Source organism: Engystomops pustulosus, chromosome 10 (assembly GCF_040894005.1).
Source record: "Engystomops pustulosus chromosome 10, aEngPut4.maternal, whole genome shotgun sequence".
Taxonomy (NCBI): domain Eukaryota; kingdom Metazoa; phylum Chordata; class Amphibia; order Anura; family Leptodactylidae; genus Engystomops; species Engystomops pustulosus.
In genome coordinates this window covers 88,824,026-88,844,564 of record NC_092420.1, presented here as the reverse complement: position 1 = coordinate 88,844,564, position 20,539 = coordinate 88,824,026, and the positions used below count along the sequence as shown (strand labels likewise).

Genomic DNA, 20,539 nt, shown 5'->3' with positions numbered 1-20,539 from the left:
ACAGTATAGACTCCATAGTGTGACCCCTCTTACAGTATAGACCCCATAGTGTGACCCCTCTTACAGTATAGACCCCATAGTGTGACCCCTCTTATAGTATATACTCCATAGTGTGACCCCTCTTACAGTATATACTCCATAGTGTGACCCCTCTTACAGTATATACCCCATAGTGTAACCCCTCTACAGTATATACTCCATAGTGTGACCCCCTTACAGTATAGACTCCATAGTGTGACCCCCTCTTACAGTATAGGCCCCATAGTGTGACCCCCTCTTACAGTATATACCCCATAGTGTGACCCCTCTTACAGTATAGACTCCATAGTGTGACCCCTCTACAGTATAGACCCCATAGTGTGACCCCTCTTACAGTATAGACCCCATAGTGTGACCCCTCTTACAGTATATACCCCATAGTGTGACCCCTCTTACAGTATAGACCCCATAGTGTGACCCTTCTTACAGTATAGACTCCATAATGTGACCCCTCTTACAGTATAGACCCCATAGTGTGACCCCTCTTACAGTATAGACTCCATAGTGTGACCCCTCTTACATTATAGACCCCATAGTGTGACCCTTCTTACAGTATAGACTCCATAATGTGACCCCTCCTACAGTATAGGCCCCATAGTGTGACCCTTCTTACAGTATAGACTCCATAGTGTGACCCCTCTTACAGTATAGACCCCATAGTGTGACCCTTCTTACAGTATAGACTCCATAGTGTGACCCCTCTTACAGTATAGACCCCATAGTGTGACCCTCTTACAGTATATACCCCATAGTGTGACCCCTCTTACAGTATAGACCCCATAGTGTGACCCCTCTTACAGTATAGACTCCATAGTGTGACCCCTCTTACATTATAGACCCCATAGTGTGACCCTTCTTACAGTATAGACTCCATAATGTGACCCCTCCTACAGTATAGACTCCATAGTGTGACCCCTCTTAGAGTTTAGATCCCATAGTGTGACCCCTCATACAGTATAGACCCCATAGTGTGACCCCTCTTACAGTATAGACCCCATAGTGTGACCCCTCTTACAGTATAGACTCCATAGTGTGACCTCCCTTACAGTTTAGATCCCATAGTGTGACCCCTCTTACAGTATAGACCCCATAGTGTGACCCCTCTTACAGTATAGACCCCATAGTGTGACCCCTCTTACAGTATAGACCCCATAGTGTGACCCCTCTTACAGTATAGACTCCATAGTGTGACCCCTCTTACAGTTTAGATCCCATAGTGTGACCCCTCTTACAGTATAGACCCCATAGTGTGACCCCTCTTACAGTATAGACCCCATAGTGTGACCCCTCTTACAGTATAGACTCCATAGTGTGACCCCTCTTACAGTTTAGATCCCATAGTGTGACCCCTCTTACAGTATAGACCCCATAGTGTGACCCCTCTTACAGTATAGACCCCATAGTGTGACCCCCTCTTACAGTATAGACCCCATTGTGTGACCCCCTCTTACAGTATAGACTCCATAGTGTGACCCCTCTTACAGTATAGACTCCATAGTGTGACCCCTCTTACAGTATAGACTCCATAGTGTGATCCCTCTTACAGTATAGACTCCATAGTGTGACCCCTCTACAGTATAGACTCCATAGTGTGATCCCTCTTACAGTATAGACTCCATAGTGTGACCCCTCTACAGTATAGACTCCATAGTGTGATCCCTCTTACAGTATAGACTCCATAGTGTGACCCCTCTTACAGTATAGACTCCATAGTGTGACCTCTCTTACCGTATACACTCCATAGTGTGACCCCTCTTACAGTATAGACTCCATAGTGTGACCCCTCTTACAGTATAGACTCCATAGTGTGATCCCTCTTACAGTATAGACTCCATAGTGTGACCCCTCTACAGTATAGACTCCATAGTGTGATCCCTCTTACAGTATAGACTCCATAGTGTGACCCCTCTACAGTATAGACTCCATAGTGTGATCCCTCTTACAGTATAGACTCCATAGTGTGACCCCTCTTACAGTATAGACTCCATAGTGTGACCTCTCTTACCGTATACACTCCATAGTGTGACCCCTCTTACAGTATATACCCCATAGTGTGACCCCTCTTTCGGTATAGGGCAGTGGTGGCGAACCTATGGCACGGGTGCCAGAGGCGGCACTCCAAGCCCTTTTTGTGGCCACTTGGACCATCAGCCCAGCACATCAGACAGAACTCAAAGAATCTTCCTGCAGTTGCAGGCCACTTAAAAGATGCTGCTTTCAGATATATTTTGATACTTGTTTCTCTATTTAGAACTGTAGAAAGAGGGAGAATGAGTAGACAGGGCTGAATTATCTTTGGAGGACCTTCTGCTGCTGGCCCCATGATTCTCGGTGTACAGGGGGACACTGGAAAGAAGCTAAAATGATGAAACTTTTCCTTCTTTGTACTGTGTTGCTTTTCTCAGGAGGCCAATCTGACTGAAAGTTGTTGAAGAACAGGGAGCAATAATTTACTGCTTTAACTTTTGGTTGGCACCTCACGATAAATAAGCGGGTTTCGGGTTTCAGTTTGGTTGCTAAAAGGTTTGCCATCACTGGTATAGGGTTACTTACGCTCTGATTGGAATTGTGGAAACTCCTCTCCTATCCCCCCCCCCACACACACACACACAGTCATTGGGTTTAAAGAACCCGTCAGGCAAATTAACCCCAAAAACAAAACATATTTTCATAAACTGCCATTAGAGAGCATTGGCCCTATTCCTACATTGTCCCTCTACATGCCTGTAAACTTAAACAATCAGGTCTTAAAACTGTATGCAAATGACCTGAGAGAGGTCCAATGAGTAATTATCATAAACAACAGTCCAGCTTATTCATGAGTGTAAGGCTCAGCCCCCCCCCCCCCCCCTAGTGTTTGACAGCCAGTACAATTAAGCGTCCCCTTCCTGGTACATGACTGACAGTCTAAATAAGGATGTGACACTCCTGGTGCTGGCGCCCCCTGCAGCCTGTGTGTGTACGAGATACTCCTATACACATGACTGACAGCCTGCATAATGATGTGACACTCCTGGTGCTGGCGCCCCCTGCAGCCTGTGTGTGTACGAGATACTCCTATACACATGACTGACAGCCTGTATAATGATGTGACCCGCCTGGTGCCTGCGCCCCCTGCAGCCTGTGTGTATGAGATACTCCTATACACATGACTGACAGCCTGTATAATGATGTGACACTCCTGGTGCTGGCGCCTCCTGCAGCCTGTGTGTGTACAAGATACTCCTATACACATGGTTGACAGCCTGTATAATGATGTGACACGCCTGGTGCCTGCGCCCCCTGCAGCCTGTGTGTATGAGATACTCCTATACACATGACTGACAGCCTGTATAATGATGTGACACTCCTGGTGCTGGCGCCTCCTGCAGCCTGTGTGTGTACAAGATACTCCTATACACATGGGTGACAGCCTGTATAATGATGTGACACTCCTGGTACTGGCGCCCCCTGCAACCGGTGTGTGTATGTGATACTCCTATACACATGACTGACAGCCTGTATAATGATGTGAGACTCCTGGTGCTAGCGCCCCCTGCAGCCTGTGTGTGTATGAGATACTCCTATACACATGACTGACAGCCTGTATAATGATGTGACACTCCTGGTGCTGGCGCCCCCTGCAACCGGTGTGTGTATGTGATACTCCTATACACATGACTGACAGCCTGTATAATGATGTGACACGCCTGGTGCTAGCACCCCCTGCAGCCTGTGTGTGTATGAGATACTCCTATACACATGGGTGACAGCCTGTATAATGATGTGACACTCCTGGTGCTGGCGCCCCCTGCAGCCTGTGTGTGTATGTGATACTCCTATACACATGGGTGACAGCCTGTATAAGGATGTGACACTCCTGGTGCTAGCACCTCCTGCAGCCTGTGTATAGCAGAACATGTCAGGTACTTGTGTCTAACACCTGTGTAGGAGAACACAACATGTCAGCTGATAAAGCACAGACACCAGCAATGCTTTAATATATATTACAGACATGAGCAGGGGGTGGGGCAACACCACTTTCTCTCTCCATGTGACCAGCCTCATTTACATAATAAAGAAAAGATGATTTTAGAATGTATTTATATATGAATTGACTCGAGAAAGTCTGGGATGGATCCCTGTTGCTGCTCCAGCAGGTAGTGGTGACAGAGACCTGATGACGGGTGTCCTTTATGTCTCCTATAGCTTCGTACTGGGTTGTGGTGCTGAAGAGTCTGGTCCCCGAGGCCTTGAGGCAGTGTAGAGGGTCTCGGCCGCCTCCTGTAGTCAGCTCTGCGCTGTGATGCTCTAGGCTCAGGTTCCTAGTCTGTCGGGGAGCCATCCCAGGCCGGATCGTTTCTTGGCTGCATGTTTTTTTTATGTTTTATTAAAATCTGGGCTATGGCACAATTGGGTGACACACTGCCCCCTGCTGGTGTGATGTGGGAGCAACACTATAGGACAGTCATACGTTGCACACCAACAGCCTCCCCCACAGCAAACGATCACATGACGCCGCAGGGACCTACAGTCCCTATCAGAGGAGATGCAGCAGTGTTGTTTTGCTGTGCACACGTCTGGGAGGTCACAAATCCACTTAGACGGTTCCCGTCGGGAGATGCTGCAGGGCAGACACTACGGTCATGTACTTGAAGTCACTGGGATTGTGGTTAAAAGTCTCCACCATATTAAATTGATCCCCAGAATAGAAAAGCTGCACCTGATTGGCCAAACACTGCGCCTCCTGGACACCCTGCAAAGACAAAACGACAAACTCCAATCATTCTCTGCCAGAAAGCTGCTGGGTTAGAGGTTCCCAAGAAGGTCCAATAACCATAGAGTACCTCCTGTACAGAGCACATACACTAACACCAGCATCTGGGATCTGGTGGGAGTCACTGTCATGGATACAAAGAGGACCCCCCCCCTCTGTCGGATCGGTGTGGGATGGGGAGCAGGGACCCCCCCCTGTCGGATCGATGTGCGATGGGGAGCAGGGACCCCCACCCCCCGTCGGATCGGTGTGGGATGGGGAGCGGGGACCCCCACCCCCCGTCGGATCGGTGTGGGATGGGGAGCGGGGACCCCCCTGTCGGATCAGTGTGGGATGGCGAGCAGGGACCCCCCTGTTGGTGCAGTTTAGTATGGGGGAAATGGTGCCTTCTGTTGACACACGGCTGTTTGTTAGGAGACTTTACCAGATGCTTGGAGTCGCACTCAGCCATCATTAACACAATCCCTTTATCCGCCCGGAGTTCGCTGTAGTGATATAGGATCAGCTGACTCGGCGCAGAGTCTCCCGCTGTCTGTAAGACAAAACATCTTCAAGGATTTACCCAGAGAACCAATATCTGAACGCATCTGCCTCTGCGATACCTCCACACACGGACCTCACCTGTATATTTATCAGTGCAGTAAAGTGAAGCTCTGGTCCCGACCACTGACCAACAAAGAACTCGTAGCCCTCCGCCCGGGGCAGCGCATACAGGAACTGCAACAAGAGACAGGCTCCATCATCTGCTCCAACATCCACGACCCCTGGAATTAAACAAATCCGCACCACGGGAGGAGCAATGACCGCCCCCGCCACACAGGCCTCCGGACTGCCACAGCCAGACGCACACGCTACTCACCGAGGGGCAACGCTCAGATCGGCTCTGGATCAGGTCATAGACGTCTCCCTGTAGAGAAGATGAAGACAAAATGAGCGGCTTCATCCCTCAAGCTCCTCCCCTATTTCTGCGCCTCCGTCCACTCACTGGGATAACAGCGTACACTGCGTCTCGTGTGGAAAAAAACTTCGACCAGATCTAGAAAGGCATAAAAAACAAGTTACAAGGTGCCAAAGGCCCATGGGTATCTCCCAAATAAATGTGACCCGGTGGGCGGAGTCTATCTTGTAATGTGACAGGAGGGTGGAGTCGCTTACCTGGGTAATTTCTTCTGCGCTCTTCTCCTTCACCAGTTCAATGTTCAGCAAGGAGTTCAGGGTCTAAAGAGAAAACGACAATTACTGCCGTTATATACAGAAGTGTTTACCCCTCCCCCAACATTCATCCGGATACAGTATGTGGGGGTCATGTGTCACGATGGTGCATTGTTCTATATTACAGGTTCTTTTTTTTTTTTTTATTTCCGTCTATCCTCATCTTATTTTTGTGTTAAATGTTTGGGTTGTGCTTCGTCGTTGGATTGAGGTTTTTATATTTGTATGGTTTTTTTCTGAAAATTGTTGATTCTCACTTTATCCAAAAATATCTATTGTTACACAAACCTACATGAATTAAACCAAGACCAGGCGTCCAAGCAGCAAATACACCACAAACAAGTGATAAATCTCCCCCTATAAGGACATGAAGAGGACCAGGGCCCCTCACTACGCTACCAGTCATGTGACACAGACAAGAGCTAAAGAGGGGGCAAGTCCTGCCGAGGAGCGTCACTTCAGATATGTGAGCTCCACTTTTGGTATTGTGTTAAAGAAAATCCACCCCTGGTTTATACCTGTATATACCCTAATGGTGCTGGGTAGCTCCTAGCAGGGGGAATACAGCTATAAGTTTATTAGGGCCTCTGCTCCTGTAATTTAAAGTTATAAATAATTTTTAATGTAGATGAAGTGGAAGGGCTCCAGAGTTAGTAAGCCCATCCTAACCCTGGTACTTTGGATCTCCTCCCTCTGGTCTCCATAGTAAGTGACAGCGCAAAACGTCAGGTCCCTTTCCTGCTATTTTTACGTGCATGAGGCGCTTCGGCACCAGCTGAGGCGTGCGTGTAACATTAGAAAAGTGTCTCCCCCAAAGCCCTCTCTCTAAACCGAATAGCCTAGAAACATCCCTGTCTGGTGTCATGCGCAGGATCCTGTACGGGGACAGGGGGCTGCGCACACTAATTCCGGGGGATCCGGTGATGACATCAGGATATATAACAGACATGCAGGGAAAGAGCCATGTGCTTCCTCTCTGCATGTCTGTGTCTACACATCACTGCTACATGTCATCTGCATATAAAACACACAATGGGGCTCAATTACTAAGGGTCCGCAGGACCCAGATTCCGTTGGGTTTCGCTAATATTTCCGATGTGCGCCAAATTGCTCCGGGTTTTTGGCGCACATGATCGGATTGTGACGCATTAGCGCCGGCTTGCATGCGACAGAAATCAGGGGGCGTGGCCTTTGGACAACCCGATGGATTCGGACAAACCGCGGAATTTTAAAAAAGAACTGTGTCACAAGATCAAGCACTCACATACACTGGGAAGAAGCAGGTGAACTCCGGCGGACCACGGCGCAGAAGTGACGGATGCAGGAATACGGGCACACGAGCTTAGAAATCCGCAGCAGACCCGAAACCTGGTCGGACAACGCACCGCGGGATTGCGACAGGACCGGGTAAGTAAATGTGCCCCAATGTGTTCTCTAACCCCCTGGTCTGGGTCCTATATAAATACCAATTATTATCATTTTAAACTATGGAATATTTCTATTACTGAAAATATCAAACTCCTCGGCTAAAAATACTCCTCAAAAATGGAAAGAGGATTATTATTAATCTCCAGGAAAATAAATGAGTCCGACCCCTGGATGGGATCTTCTTCTTTTAATGTCTTATTTTATTTGTATATGTTCCACATAATCTGTAAAGCGCGACAAAATGTGATGGCGCCATATAAACACGATTATTTCCCGTGGTGCTCGCGCAGTGAATCAGGATGCATTGAGCTGCTGAAGTAACTTTTTAATTTTTTTTGGGTCTTAACACGATAGCTTAAAAATACCATATAATAATAAGGTCCCAAATCTCCACGCACCAGAGCCGTCCAGCAGTTCTAGGCTCAGACACGGATAACGTTTTACGAGACAAACGCGCTGCTGTACAATGGATCTGGGATATTCGGGATTAAAAACATACTGAGAACATGTCCCTTTCCTCCACAATCTGCCGGCAGGTCTCTGACTCTCACCTTGTTTTTAGTGAATCCTTCCATCACTGACCCAGAGGTCACCTGAAAGAGAAAACGGCAGTGACATCAGGACCCGGGGTACCAGGGGCTTGAAAGATGGGGTGCCAGAAGAAGAGGGGGTGTGATCGGGAACCTGGGGAATCAGAAGCCAGGCGTGCCAGCGGTGGGGGCCGGGGGCACATAGGGCACCATCACCCACCTTTTCCTCCACCGCTCGCACATATTGGGCCTGGGGTGAGGACCCCACTGGACGCTGCAGCACCTCTTTCCTCTTCTCCATCCTGGCATCAAACTCTGCAGGGTCTGACCTGTAGGGGGAGACATGGAGAGTGAACCCCCAAAATACATCACCCCGCCCGCAGCACTTGGGGTCACCAGTAGGGGGCGCACCGGCGCAAGTCCTGGATCTTCTCGCGGTATTTGCTGTAGTACGGGTTTTCCTCCAGCTCCGGGTCTTTCTTCATGGAGAAGGCGCGCAGCTGGGAGGACACGCAGCCCAGGGTTACAGGCCCGGCTGTCCGGCTCCGCACCGCTAACAGCCCCCTGTATCCCAGGCTCATCTGTCTCACTGCCGCTGCCATCATCCCATCACCTTCCGACCACATCCGGTTGTGTCCCTTCTATCTCCTCCGCCGGGTACACGACACCACTAACCGAGTTCCGCACACTGCGCATGCGCCACACCCTTGGCCACGCCCCCAGTGATAACCGCCTCATTCTGTAATGAAGCCCTCCGTTGTCACGACGCAACGTCTCCGCCCCCTTTGCCTTGGTAACGCATTCGATAGGAAAGGCCGTCATCCAATCAGTGAAAAGGAAATATTCGAAAAGACCAATCAGAAGCGGCGAGCGGGGGATTTAAACTACACACAGGCTACTGATCGTCAGAAGCCGAAAGGGATCTGTGGAGACCAGAGGTAGCGGACCGGGAGGAGAACCAGAACCGCCCTGATATCGGATCAAAGACCCTACTCGCCGCAGCGCCAACCGAACCGCAGCCGAAACCTCCGCCCAGACCGCAGCAATGTCTCTCCGTATCACCCGAGTGAGTGCGGCCACAGCGGCTCCTACAGGACTGTGCCCCGGCCTCTGCCTACCGCCATGTGTGGCCTCCGGCCTGTGCTGTCTGGAGGAAAGGGGCGCCCGACTAGTGATGTCTGGGTTCCTATTTGGTGGTGGGAGGACAGGGCCCCCTCCCCCAGTATTGATGTCTGGGTGTCTGGGCTCCTCCTTGGTGTCTGGAGGATAGGGTCCCTCTCCCCCCCCACACAGCAGTGATGTCTGGGCTCCTCTTTGGTGGTGGGAGGACAGGGGATCCCCCCCAGTAGTGATGTCTGGGCCCTTCTTTGGTGGTGGGAGGACAGGGGCCCCTCACTAGTGATGTCTGGGCTCCTCTTTGTTGGTGGGAGGGGAGGATGAGGTCCCCCCATTAGTGATGTCTGGGTCCCTCCTTGGAGGTTGCAGGGGAGTGGGTCTCCCCAGTAGTGATGTCTGTGCCCCTCCTTGGTGGTTGGAGTAGAAGGGGTTCCCTCTGTAGAGCCTGGATCCCTCCTTGGTTGCTGGGAGGGGGGTCCCCTCAGTTTTTGTCTCACCTCCTGACTGTCTTATTCCTCTTGCAGAACATGTTGTTAAATGCTGAGAACAATGTGAAGGGGGCTGTGGCGGGGAAGCGCCCCCTGGCGTCTAAGCCTGGACTGCGGCCCCGCACTGCTCTGGGAGACATTGGGAACCGGGCTGAGACCAAGGTACCGCTGAAGGTGAGACCCTCCCCACCCAAATGTTCTGTTACCCACGTCCTGTGCGGCTCCAGGATAACTTTGTCTTCCCTTCTCAGGATGTGAAGCCGGCAACCAAAGTTGTTAAGAAACCTAAACCCGTGGAGAAGGTGCCAGAGCCCCCAAAGGTGGAGAATGTGGTCCCTGAGGTGAGTGTCTTGCCCCAGGCTGCGGCTTGTGTTACTCCTCATCTATACAGGGAGCACAATCCTGTCTCCCAGGACAATGGCAGGAGATTGCTGGAAGCAGAAGTTGCATGACCTGTAATGGAGTCATGAGGGTGGGGCTAGTGACACTGGATTGACCCTTATTTTGGTGATGGGATCTTATTTTGACCAGCATGACGCCTCTACCCCCAACCTTTTTGGATTCTTGGTCTTCCGTCCAATGATTTGGTTTTGTCCTGCTAACTGCCCTACATCCTCAGGGCAGGGTAGATGGGGTCTGGTGTAGACTACGCTGGATCTGGGGGTGTGCACCCTCTTTTCTAATGCCTCTCATTATGCAGGTGGTGCCTGGCTCCCCCAGTCCCATGGAGACATCGGGGTGTCTCCCAGAGGAGCTCTGCCAAGCCTTCTCCGATGTCCTGATACAGGTCAAAGATGTGGATGCTGACGATGATGGAAACCCCATGCTCTGCAGTGAATATGTGAAGGACATCTACTCGTACCTCAGGAGCCTGGAGGTGAGGCCTGGGCTAAGGCTGTGACATGTTCTGGAGAAAGTATATGGTGCTCCCCATAGTGGGTCATACACAGGACCTTTGATTCCTCTTCTTGCCACATGTTGATCTTGGTGCCAAGTAGTAACATGGGGGACTATGGTTTTGGCTCTGTCCCTCATGTTGGGCTCAGTTTGGTGCATGGTACTGACCTGCTACACCTGCACCCTTGGGACCCTGGGGAGTGTTGTGAATGTAGAAATCTATGTATTGAGGACTAATTCTTGGACATGGTCATGCTTGTTCTGATCCTGATTGTCTCTTCTGCAGGATGCCCAGGCGGTGCGGCCTCACTATCTTCAGGGGCAGGAGGTGACGGGTAACATGCGCGCTATTCTCATCGACTGGCTGGTCCAGGTGCAGATGAAGTTCCGGCTGCTGCAGGAGACCATGTTCATGACAGTCGGCATCATTGACCGCTTCCTGCAGGTGCTGATCTTTCAGATGACCTTCTCTGCTTCCCTCTCATACAATCACATCTCCGGATCTTCTCACATCATGTTCCTAATCCTACAGGAAAACCCAGTGCCCAAGAGTCAGCTTCAGCTTGTCGGCGTAACGGCCATGTTCCTTGCAGCCAAGTATGAGGAGATGTATCCTCCAGAGATCGGAGACTTCACCTTTGTGACTGATCACACCTACACCAAGGCCCAGATCAGGGAGATGGAGATGAAGATCCTGCGGGTGCTGAAGTTTGCTATTGGTAGACCTCTGCCCCTGCATTTCCTCAGGAGAGCCTCCAAGATAGGAGAGGTAAGTGGCCACCCTTGTCTTGAGTGCTTCTCTCAATCTCCTGACCCCCTTGCTGAGCTCTTGTATCGCTCCTCCAGGTCACTGCGGAGCAGCACAGTTTGGCCAAGTATCTGATGGAGCTGGTGATGGTGGACTATGAGATGGTGCACTTCGCACCGTCACTGATCGCTGCCGCTGCCTCCTGCTTGTCCTTCAAGGTCTTCAATGTCGGAGAATGGGTAGGTTGCCGTTCAGATGTTGTCCTGCTGTCCTGATTTCCCTGTGCTAATATGTGACTTGTCCCCCTCAGAGCCCAACCCTGCAGCACTACACGGCGTACTCTGAGGAAGTGCTGCTCCCCGTCATGCAGCACATGGCCAAGAACATCGTGAAGGTCAACAAGGGCCTGACCAAGCACCTGGTAAGATGGACGCAGGTGTGGCTGGATGGGATTGGGATGTGATGATGGTTCACAAAGGGAAACCCTTCACCACTGCCGAATTTCATTATGATATTGGCACCATCGGTCCGATTCATCTTTGTGGTCCATTACATGACCTCAGACAACCCACAACACTGCAGGGGTGTATGTGTTCTGATGGGCGTTGTAGTTATTCATCCACACCCTCTATGGGTGCCCCAGGGTGCAGTATGGGATGGTGAATCCCTCACAGGGAGATCTCCACATACAGAACTACATTAACCATTTACTGACTGGATTTTCATGCTTCCCTTTCCCAGACGGTGAAGAACAAATATGCAAGCAGCAAACAGATGAAGATCAGCGCTATCCCGCAGCTGAGGTCAGAGGTTATTGTGCAGCTGGCGCGGCCACTCGTGTCCTGATCGTGGCTGGGGCTCTGAGGTCTGATCTTGGGTGGGGTCTCTGCTTCTTGGCACTATGTGCTTCTTGTAAATAGTTTCATTTTTTTTTAAATAAAGTTCTGGTTTTTAACGTTTATTTCATCTTTCCTGTGGTCATTTCACACTTGTGTAAGCTCCAGTAACCTGTGGCTGAGCCTTCTATGCACTTGGGCTACATTCACATGGTTCTGCTTATTGGTGCAATAACATCAGTGCTGCACACGGCCTACAGGAGCTCCTCAGCCCTCTCTCCCTACATAGAAAGCAGTGACCTTGTGTCCAGGGGTGCAACTACAGCAGTAGCCGCTATGGGGCCAGCAGTGTCAGGGGGCCCCAGCATCCAACATGCCACACTAAAGAATAGAGGATGTGCACAATTATGCTATACACTGTACAGTATATAACAAGGCACATCTTCCATAGCGTACAGCATGAATGGGCAGCTAAGTATTGGGAGGACAGGACTAGGGATCTCATCCTGAATCCCTGCTGTGCACTTCCCCATGTGCTCAGCAGCTTCTTGGACAGATCTGTGGAAGTGTATAAATGTATATATCAGTGCATATTATATATTTTACAAAGGTAAGGGCAGCTCTATTCAGAAGTTTATGGGGCCCAGCCTCTTGGCTACACCCCTGCTTGTGCCATAGACCTATGTGGGGGTCTGATATCAGGATCCCCGCAAGGTCATTTGAATGTAGTCCTTAAAGGGGTTTTCCTATCTGGGCATTTACATTTAATTCATTTGCAACATGTAAAAATTTCTTCAATTGGATGTTACTAAGTTTCCTGTGTAAAGAGAATTTCTCAAATGTAGCCATGTTGTCCCTTAGAAACCAGATAGCTTCCTTGGATATGACCACCTCACATTTTGGCAGCGGTGGCCAGACATTCATTGAGTCCTGCCTGACCCCCTGGATTCAGCGATCATTACTACAGGACATTTCATATACAAAAACTTCTTCTTTGTGCAATCCCTTCAGCAGAGGTGGTCGTATCAAAGTAGTCAGTCTTGTTTCTAGGGGACCATATGACTACATTTATGAGAAATTATCTTTACATGGGTACATTTTAAATATCTTATTTGTGTGTGTATATATAACAGATTAATGAAATTAAGTGGATGCCCAGACAAGAATATCCCTATAAGAATCTACCATTAAGCATAGATAAACCAGTGACACTTACTGATACCATACAAACTCTTAGAATTAAGCTAATGAACCAGAAGGGCTCTGGGGACTTTACTAGAGCCCCCTAAATGCTGCAGTCACATGGTACTGATCTGACCAGTAGAAGAGGCGCTGTCTCCACTGTTCTTTCAATCAGCTGCTGATCTGTTGGTGTTTGGGACATAATGGATGTCATCTAATTGCTGTGTAATATACAGAATAGTTAGGTTCCCTTTAAATCTGGTCTTGTCACCAGGGACTTCATTTCCATAGAAGACCAGTTACAGAAGCCCATAACACCTGTAGTGCAAGTGTCTTTCTGCTTTACTGAAGTATCTACATTTACAATATAATTGTGTTAACTTACCTTGCACCCTGACAGAATCATCTGTGTAGTCCCAGGGGTCGGGCTTTGGTTTGGCTGCATTTCAAAAAACATATGACTTGTCTATGCTGTGAACTCCTCAGCTCTCAGCCCCTACCGTTGTGCTCCTTCACAGCTCCATCCTCCTGCTCCTTCAGAGCTCACATACTGGTGATCTGACATCAGAGGGAGAAGCAGGTGCACAAAGGTGGGGGCCAAGAGCAGAGACATATCTGCAATGCAGCTGTAATGAGCTTCTGCAACTGGTCTGTAATGAATATTTCCCTGGTGACATGTTCACTTTAAGTATTTTTTTCAATTCCCCCCCCCCCTCCAAACCATTTATTCTGTTCTATCTACTGCAAAGCTGGAAAATTCCACATTTTGTAACCTTGTTGTCCCCTAGCCCTATGGGGTTCTTTATTTGTGGGCAAGATGTTTTTCTTGAGCATTTATGGGACTATATGAAGGGGTGAATTAGGGTTACTACAGTCACCATATGGGGTCATCACTGGTATATTCTGATTGGACATTTCAGGCTGTGATGAAAGCAAACTTGCCCATGATTTGATTTTTATATATTTTTATTAGTTGTTTGCAGCCCCCTGGGCTATTTATACCCCTGGGGGCAGCGCTGTATATGAGCCTTGGATGGGTTATTGTAATGCAACAGGAACACTTCCATTTCTACAAATAACTTTATTAGTCATGTACATAGAGGGGCCATGTCTCTGGATAATGTCCACAGCTGCAGCATCCTGAGGGGTTTATTGATGGAAGACCTTCATGTCCTTCTTCTGCAGCCCACCATGTGCATCCGTCCAGGGTAATGGGGGTCACTGGCCCCCCATAGGCAATCACCTTCACTGCCCCCTATTGGAGGGGCTTACAATGTTGTAGGGGATGTAATGCGTCTCCCCCAGCAGGACAGTTCTATACCTTTGAGAGGTCCTATAACCCTGGGGGGCACCGCTCCTCCATGCAGGGGCCATGTTTCACCGCTATGTGAGGTAGGGGAGCAGGTGCAAGGTAAAGTGCAAGACAAAATTTAAGGCAAGTTCATGAAAACTATAAAACGAGACATCGATAAAAATAAAAGGACTTGTGTGTCCAGAAGTGTCAGACACTGGCGCCATCCGGGCGCAGCCATCGCTACGTGTCACCCTATACTGGCGGCTCCTATGGAATATCACACACCAAGCAGCGGCTTCAGCTCTGCCAGCGAATAGCGATCGTCACCATCAGTATCATAGTCCTGCAGGGACTGGACCCGGCCCAGGTGACGCTCCACCTGCTGACGGGAAAGGGTCCCATCGAGGTCCTGCACCGTCTGCCTGAAGACTTCCTCAAGATCTAGACAAAAAGAGACAGTCCCAATCAATTTTAAACAGTCTCGGAAAAGGGGAGGGGGATTCATAGATACCAGACCCCGGGTAGGAATATATAGATGGTGGAGACACCAGGCCGGATGTCTCCAGAGATCACCCCTAGTAATCATGGAACCTTAGTGAAAGTAAAAATGGTTGATAATCCGGAATTGTAATTGTTTGTGTCCTCACACTGCTGTGCTCTCTGCAACTAGTGTTAGTAGTGTCCATCGAGAGATGTGTAAATGTTGCTTTGTGTAATCTCATACTGGGAATTTTGTATTGAACACTGAGGTTTCCTCACACTGCTGTGCTCTCTGAATATATATAGACCCTGTGCTACAGCACTGATACACAGGCTGCGAAATCTCAGAGAAATCACAATTTCCAGATACAGAATATAAATCCATATTTCACTGTCCAACTGCAACTGACCGCACACAGAGGTCTGATTACACATCTCTCCAGGGACAATACATAACACTGGCTGCAGAGAGCACAGAGCACAGCAGTGTGAGGTCTGATTACACATCTCTCCAGGGACAATACCTATCCCTGGCTGCGCTGCCTCCAACTGCTGCTAGACTCCCTTTAACTAGTTAACGACCGGGCCCTTTCCTGTTTCTTCATTTCCATTTTTCACTCAAAAATCTATAACTTTTTTATTTTTCCACGTACAGAGCTGTGTGACGGCTTGTTTTCTGCGTAACAAATTGCACTTCATAGGGATGGTATTGAATATTCCATGCCGTGTACTGGGAAGCGGGAAAAAAAATTCCTAACGCAGCGAAAATGGTGAAAAAACGCATTTGCGCCATTTTCTTGTGGGCTTGGATATTACGGCTTTCACTGAGCGCCCCAAATGACAGGTCTACTTTATTCTTTGGGTTGGTACGATTACGGGGATGACAAATTTGTATAGGTTTTATAATGTTTTCATACATTTACAAAAATTAAAACTTCCTGTACAAATTTTTTTTTTATTTTGCCAACTTCTGGCGCTAATAACTTTTTCATACTTTGGTGTACGGAGCTGGGGGTGGTGTCCTTTTTTGCGACATTTGATAATATTTTCAATGATATAATTTTTAGGACTGTACGACCTTTTGATCACTTTTTATAGATTTTTTTTTAATGTTTTCAAAATGGCAAAAAAGTGCCATTTTCGACTTTTGGCGCTATTGCGCCAGTGCGGTCAGTTGCAGTTGGACAGTGAAATATGGATTTATATTCTGTATCTGGAAATTGTGATTTCTCTGAGATTTCGCAGCCTGTGTATCAGTGCTGTAGCACAGGGTCTATATATATTCAGAGAGCACAGCAGTGTGAGGAAACCTCAGTGTTCAATACAAAATTCCCAGGGGTTAAAATGAAATAGTCTCAGGTCTTCGGAAGACCCGAGGCTACCATGGAGACGGATCACCACTCCCCGATGACGTCACGGGGAGCGATGATCCTTTGATCCTTTTTGAGGCTGCCAGCAGCTTTGCCCGCACCGATCGCGGGTGTTACCGGTAAGTCTTTGCGGCAAAGACTTACCGGCTATGGAGAGGGCTCAGCCTCTCTCCATGCAGCGGGAACCAGTTAGGCAGAGAACCTCAGGTTATACGTTTTGTGTGATAGATTATTACTGATTGACCCCCGTGTTGTGTATTTGTTAATCATTCTCTATTCATTTGCATTTAGTCTGTTGCTTTAATGTTTATAACGGGGAAGAGTTCAAGGGATTTGGAGACTTTTGCAACCCACAGTAAGTGAGATGTAGGAGACACCTACCTTGTAGGGTAAATGTTCTTGGTAATAAGAGGCCACGACGTTGTCTTCTTCTTAGGGACCTCGGCTTCTTCTTGTCCAGCGGCGGCGGAGAGGTCACAGCGTCATCTGCATCAAAAACACCAAATACAATGTCTCCCATCTGGAGCCTATCGGCCGCCCATCTCTGGGGGTCCCTGAACCCTGAGCACTAGTCAGATATGAAGACCCCCACCCTTGTGTGTGGCTGTAGGCCACACGACTGACGACTTACCCCAACCCTCTTTATCGCCCTTATATCTCAGAACACGTTCATGTCTATTACACGGATGTAGTCGCCTTTATGTATGAAAGTGTCATCTCCCTGATGCAAAGATCCCCACTACTGGAGGCTGCACCAGGACCCCTGAGGTGGGGCCCTGGGTGTGTGACAGGTGCAGCTCCAGAACTTTGGATTATTTGGTGAATTAGCTATGGCTTTGCACCTCTGGGGGGTAAGGAGCGGAGATTTGCAATGTGCCACAGTTATCACCTCCTGTCCATGAACCAACGTGGTCAGTACGTGGCCAATGATTTGCAGGAAAAAAAAAAAAAAAAAGTAATGGGTGTGGCTTCCCACACTGCTCCACCCCCAGCGCTGAGGTGGGCGGGGGCACATCTGTGTGTATGGACACTACGTGGTCAGGTGATACGCCCTCCCCAGACGTTGCCAGCACACTCACCCCTCTCCTCCTTGTCACTGTCCGGGGCATTGGTCAACATGTGGATGAGCTGCAGCTGCTCCCGGATCTCCGGCTTTAAGCTCTATGGAGAGAAGAAGAGAAGGGACCGGATCAGATCCACCTGAGCCCCCAGGACTTGGGCTATGCTGAAGGCGGAGGCCCCCCCACTGTATGCAGCTGTGTGCTGCAGATCTACTGCCAGAAAGAGAGAAAGACCCTGGAAGAGGCGGAGAGAGGGTTAGCAGGGGGGGGGGCCCTGAAAGAGGCGGAGCAAGGGTTAGCAGGGGGGGACCCTGAAAGAGGCGGAGCAAGGGTTAGCAGGGGGGGGCCCTGAAAGAGGTGGAGCAAGGGTTAGCAGGGGGGGGCCCTGAAAGAGGCGGAGCAAGGGTTAGCAGGGGGGGGGCCCTGAAAGAGGCAGAGCAAGGGTTAGCAGGGGTTGACCCTGGAAAAGTCGGAGCAAGGGTTAACAGGGGTTAAAGGGGTTTACCCGGGAAAAGGCGGGCCAGGTTTAGGTGGGACCCTGTAGGAGGGTGGGAATGGGGAAAAGGGCGCATAGAATAAGACTCTGCAGAACTAGACACGGACCATAAATCGAGCCCTTACTGCCAGACAGACATCTCCTACCTCAGCGGCCTCCGTGTGGCTCTCGTTACTCCAGTGCGTAGCATTTACCAGCTAAAGAAAAACAGAAAATGGTACAGTCCATAGCAGCAGCAGAATCCACAATTCACGTCACTAATGATCAATGACGCCAGTGACAGGAGGGACATGTGATTGGAGCTCGTGCATTGCCGTGATCCCTCCGATTATCAGAGCTCGGGGCGTAATCGTCTCCTGCAGCCGGCGGTGACTCCATGTTACGCTTATGTCAGACACAAGAACTTTCCTTGATCTTATATGGACTATAGACCCAGACCAGAACCATATTCACACCTCTACATTTCACAAGCCCTCGGCAGATCACATGATCCCGGAAGGCTAATTATACCTCACACCATTAACGAGACAATGGGGGGGGGGGGGGGAGCTGGGGACACAATGTAATCGCTCTTCAGATGTGAACTTTGAGCAAGAACTTCCTGCCAGGTCAGGGGTCAAAAAAGAAGAAGTAGAAAGAAAACAAAAAGATCAGGTGCTAAGGCTACATTCACACAGCCTTATATACTGAACCACTGAAATGATTCATGGGAATGTCACAACCCTAACCCTAACGCTTACAGTGCTCTGGCATTGAAAAAGTTAAAAATAACCCTTGAGGTGGAGACCACAGGAGGAAACCTTGCAGCGCTGGGGTTCTGGGTTAAAGTCCCAGGGTCAACATCTGCAAAGAGTTTGTATGTTTTCTCCATGTTTGCCAGGGTTTCCTCCGGGTCCTCCGGTTTCCTCCCACACTCCAAAACATATTGGTAAGATTAGATTGTGAGCCCCATTGGGGTCAGAGACATTTGGCAAACTCTAATCTGTGTGCGCTATATAAATAAAGAATTAAAAACTGAACAGGGGGGGGGGGGGGGTTCTGGATTCTGATGATGAACGTCGCTAGTCCCAAGGTCAGACATGATATTATTTCTATAAGTCACAATCCTGTATGTATAAGTGCAGCAATGTGTTTTATAAGCTTGTATTGTGTGTATGGTATGTTGTGTGCTGGATCTGGTTCTGGTCCGCCAGTACAGTCATCTACAACCAATGATCACATCTTGTGACCTGCGACCTGGGGGTCGTGTGGCTTTTGTGGACTGTATTTTGATGCTACTATATACACACATAGGGGGGAGATTTATCATCAAGTTACTGAGCTCAGCTTTTATTTTATAATTAGTTGTGGGGAAAATGAAAGCTGAGCTGTGATTGGTTTCCATGTGCAACTAGAACAGTTTAACCTCAGAAACGTGATAATAAATCTCCCCCCATAGGATCTATGAGGATCGTTGTGTGATCTTCCATTCAGGGATAACTCCACAACCACCTAGCAGGTAAGTGGCGCCAACAGAATTCCCCTGCGGCCCCCTACACGCCTCTTCCCTGCGGCCCCCTACACGGCCCGCCCCTGCGGCCCCCTACACGGCCCGCCCCTGCGGCCCCCTACACGGCCCGCCCCTGCGGCCCCCTACACGCCTCGCCCCTGCGGCCCCCTACACGCCTCGCCCCTGCGGCCCCCTACACGCCTCGCCCCTGCGGCCCCCTACACGCCTCGTCCCTGCGGCCCCCTACACGCCTCGCCCCTGCGGCCCCCTACACGCCTCGCCCCTGCGGCCCCCTACACGCCTCGCCCCTGCGGCCCCCTACAATTCTCGCCCCTGCGGCCCCCTACAATTCTCACCCCTGCGGCCCCCTACACTCACCCCAGCAGCGTCCTCCTTCGTACTGGTCAGGTGGGCACTCTCCAGGGCGGCCACCCTCTGGCTCAGGTTGAACGCTGTGGCCTCCATGTTGTGCAGCCGCTGATCGCTTTGCCGCACATAAAGCATCACCGTGCCGTTCAGATCCTCCAGGGGGCTCTGCACCTACAGCAGAAACAGACAATCACATCTGAGACCCCCCAAATCCAGGGGAGAGGGGGCATGAGAACAGTGACCTTCATGAGATGGAGACCCCGTGTAGCACCTCCCATGATGCACTGGGCCATCTGTACTCAGAAGCCTCGTCATAAAGGACATCAGGATGAAGGACTGTATGCAAATGAGCTTGAGGGGCTCTGGGTTACATTAACCCCTATGGAGCCCAGAGCCCCTCAGGCTCATTTGCATATAGTCCTTCATCCTGGTGGTAGATGCCCTTTAAATAATACAACCTACTGGGTTAGACACTAACCAGATCCTTCTGCAGGTCTTCCACCCTCTTCCTCTGCTCCTCGGCTGCGGTCTGTAGCGTCTCCACGTCATGATGGACGCTGGTCACTGTACTGCCCAGGGTGGCCACGCTCTAAGACACAAGACACCGGGTAAGAGCAGAGACGGGAAGAGCCGGGCCAAGGGCGGAGGGGCCAGGAGCACTCATACCTTCTGCAGCTCCTCCATTGTTTTTGGAAGGTTTATCAAATCGGAGGCCGACTTCAGATTGGTCCTAAGCTGAGTGACTGCA

At 49.8% G+C, this 20,539-nt stretch overlaps 3 protein-coding genes across 4 annotated transcripts in view; 1 reads left to right on the top strand and 2 right to left on the bottom strand.

Annotated features, from left to right (window-relative positions):
* Positions 1 to 4,105: 4,105 nt before the first annotated feature.
* Positions 4,106 to 8,802, bottom strand: ATPAF1 (ATP synthase mitochondrial F1 complex assembly factor 1). Of its 2 annotated transcripts, none has more exons than XM_072128164.1 (9): positions 8,579 to 8,802; positions 8,186 to 8,294; positions 7,987 to 8,028; positions 5,951 to 6,013; positions 5,781 to 5,831; positions 5,655 to 5,702; positions 5,417 to 5,512; positions 5,220 to 5,327; positions 4,106 to 4,774 (listed from the first exon to the last, which is right to left on the bottom strand). In XM_072128164.1, the coding sequence occupies exons 1-9, from the start codon at positions 8,785 to 8,787 to the stop codon at positions 4,619 to 4,621; spliced, it is 882 nt and encodes a 293-aa protein (XP_071984265.1). In that variant the 5' UTR covers positions 8,788 to 8,802; the 3' UTR covers positions 4,106 to 4,618. The 2 variants fall into 2 exon arrangements, with proteins under 2 accessions (XP_071984265.1, XP_071984264.1); XM_072128163.1 differs by having other exon boundaries at positions 8,377 to 8,675.
* A 57-nt stretch (positions 8,803 to 8,859) lies between these two features.
* LOC140104576 (G2/mitotic-specific cyclin-B1-like) lies at positions 8,860 to 12,175 on the top strand. Its single transcript, XM_072128162.1, has 9 exons — positions 8,860 to 9,031; positions 9,606 to 9,743; positions 9,821 to 9,910; positions 10,270 to 10,446; positions 10,753 to 10,911; positions 10,999 to 11,235; positions 11,313 to 11,453; positions 11,525 to 11,635; positions 11,956 to 12,175. Exons 1-9 carry the CDS (start codon positions 9,011 to 9,013, stop codon positions 12,058 to 12,060), a joined length of 1,179 nt encoding a protein of 392 aa, XP_071984263.1. The 5' UTR covers positions 8,860 to 9,010; the 3' UTR covers positions 12,061 to 12,175.
* Positions 12,176 to 14,298: 2,123 nt separating this feature from the next.
* Positions 14,299 to 20,539, bottom strand: part of EFCAB14 (EF-hand calcium binding domain 14) — a 15,043-nt gene continuing 8,802 nt past the window's right edge. Inside the window, exons 4-10 of the mRNA XM_072128161.1 lie at positions 20,458 to 20,539; positions 20,270 to 20,380; positions 19,801 to 19,962; positions 18,080 to 18,130; positions 17,456 to 17,537; positions 16,758 to 16,862; positions 14,299 to 14,967 (exon numbers count right to left, since the gene is read on the bottom strand). The exon at positions 20,458 to 20,539 is cut by the window's right edge and continues 17 nt beyond it. Coding sequence (XP_071984262.1) covers positions 14,804 to 14,967; positions 16,758 to 16,862; positions 17,456 to 17,537; positions 18,080 to 18,130; positions 19,801 to 19,962; positions 20,270 to 20,380; positions 20,458 to 20,539 — 757 coding nt within the window. The 3' untranslated portion in view covers positions 14,299 to 14,803. The remainder of the gene's footprint in view (positions 14,968 to 16,757; positions 16,863 to 17,455; positions 17,538 to 18,079; positions 18,131 to 19,800; positions 19,963 to 20,269; positions 20,381 to 20,457) is intronic.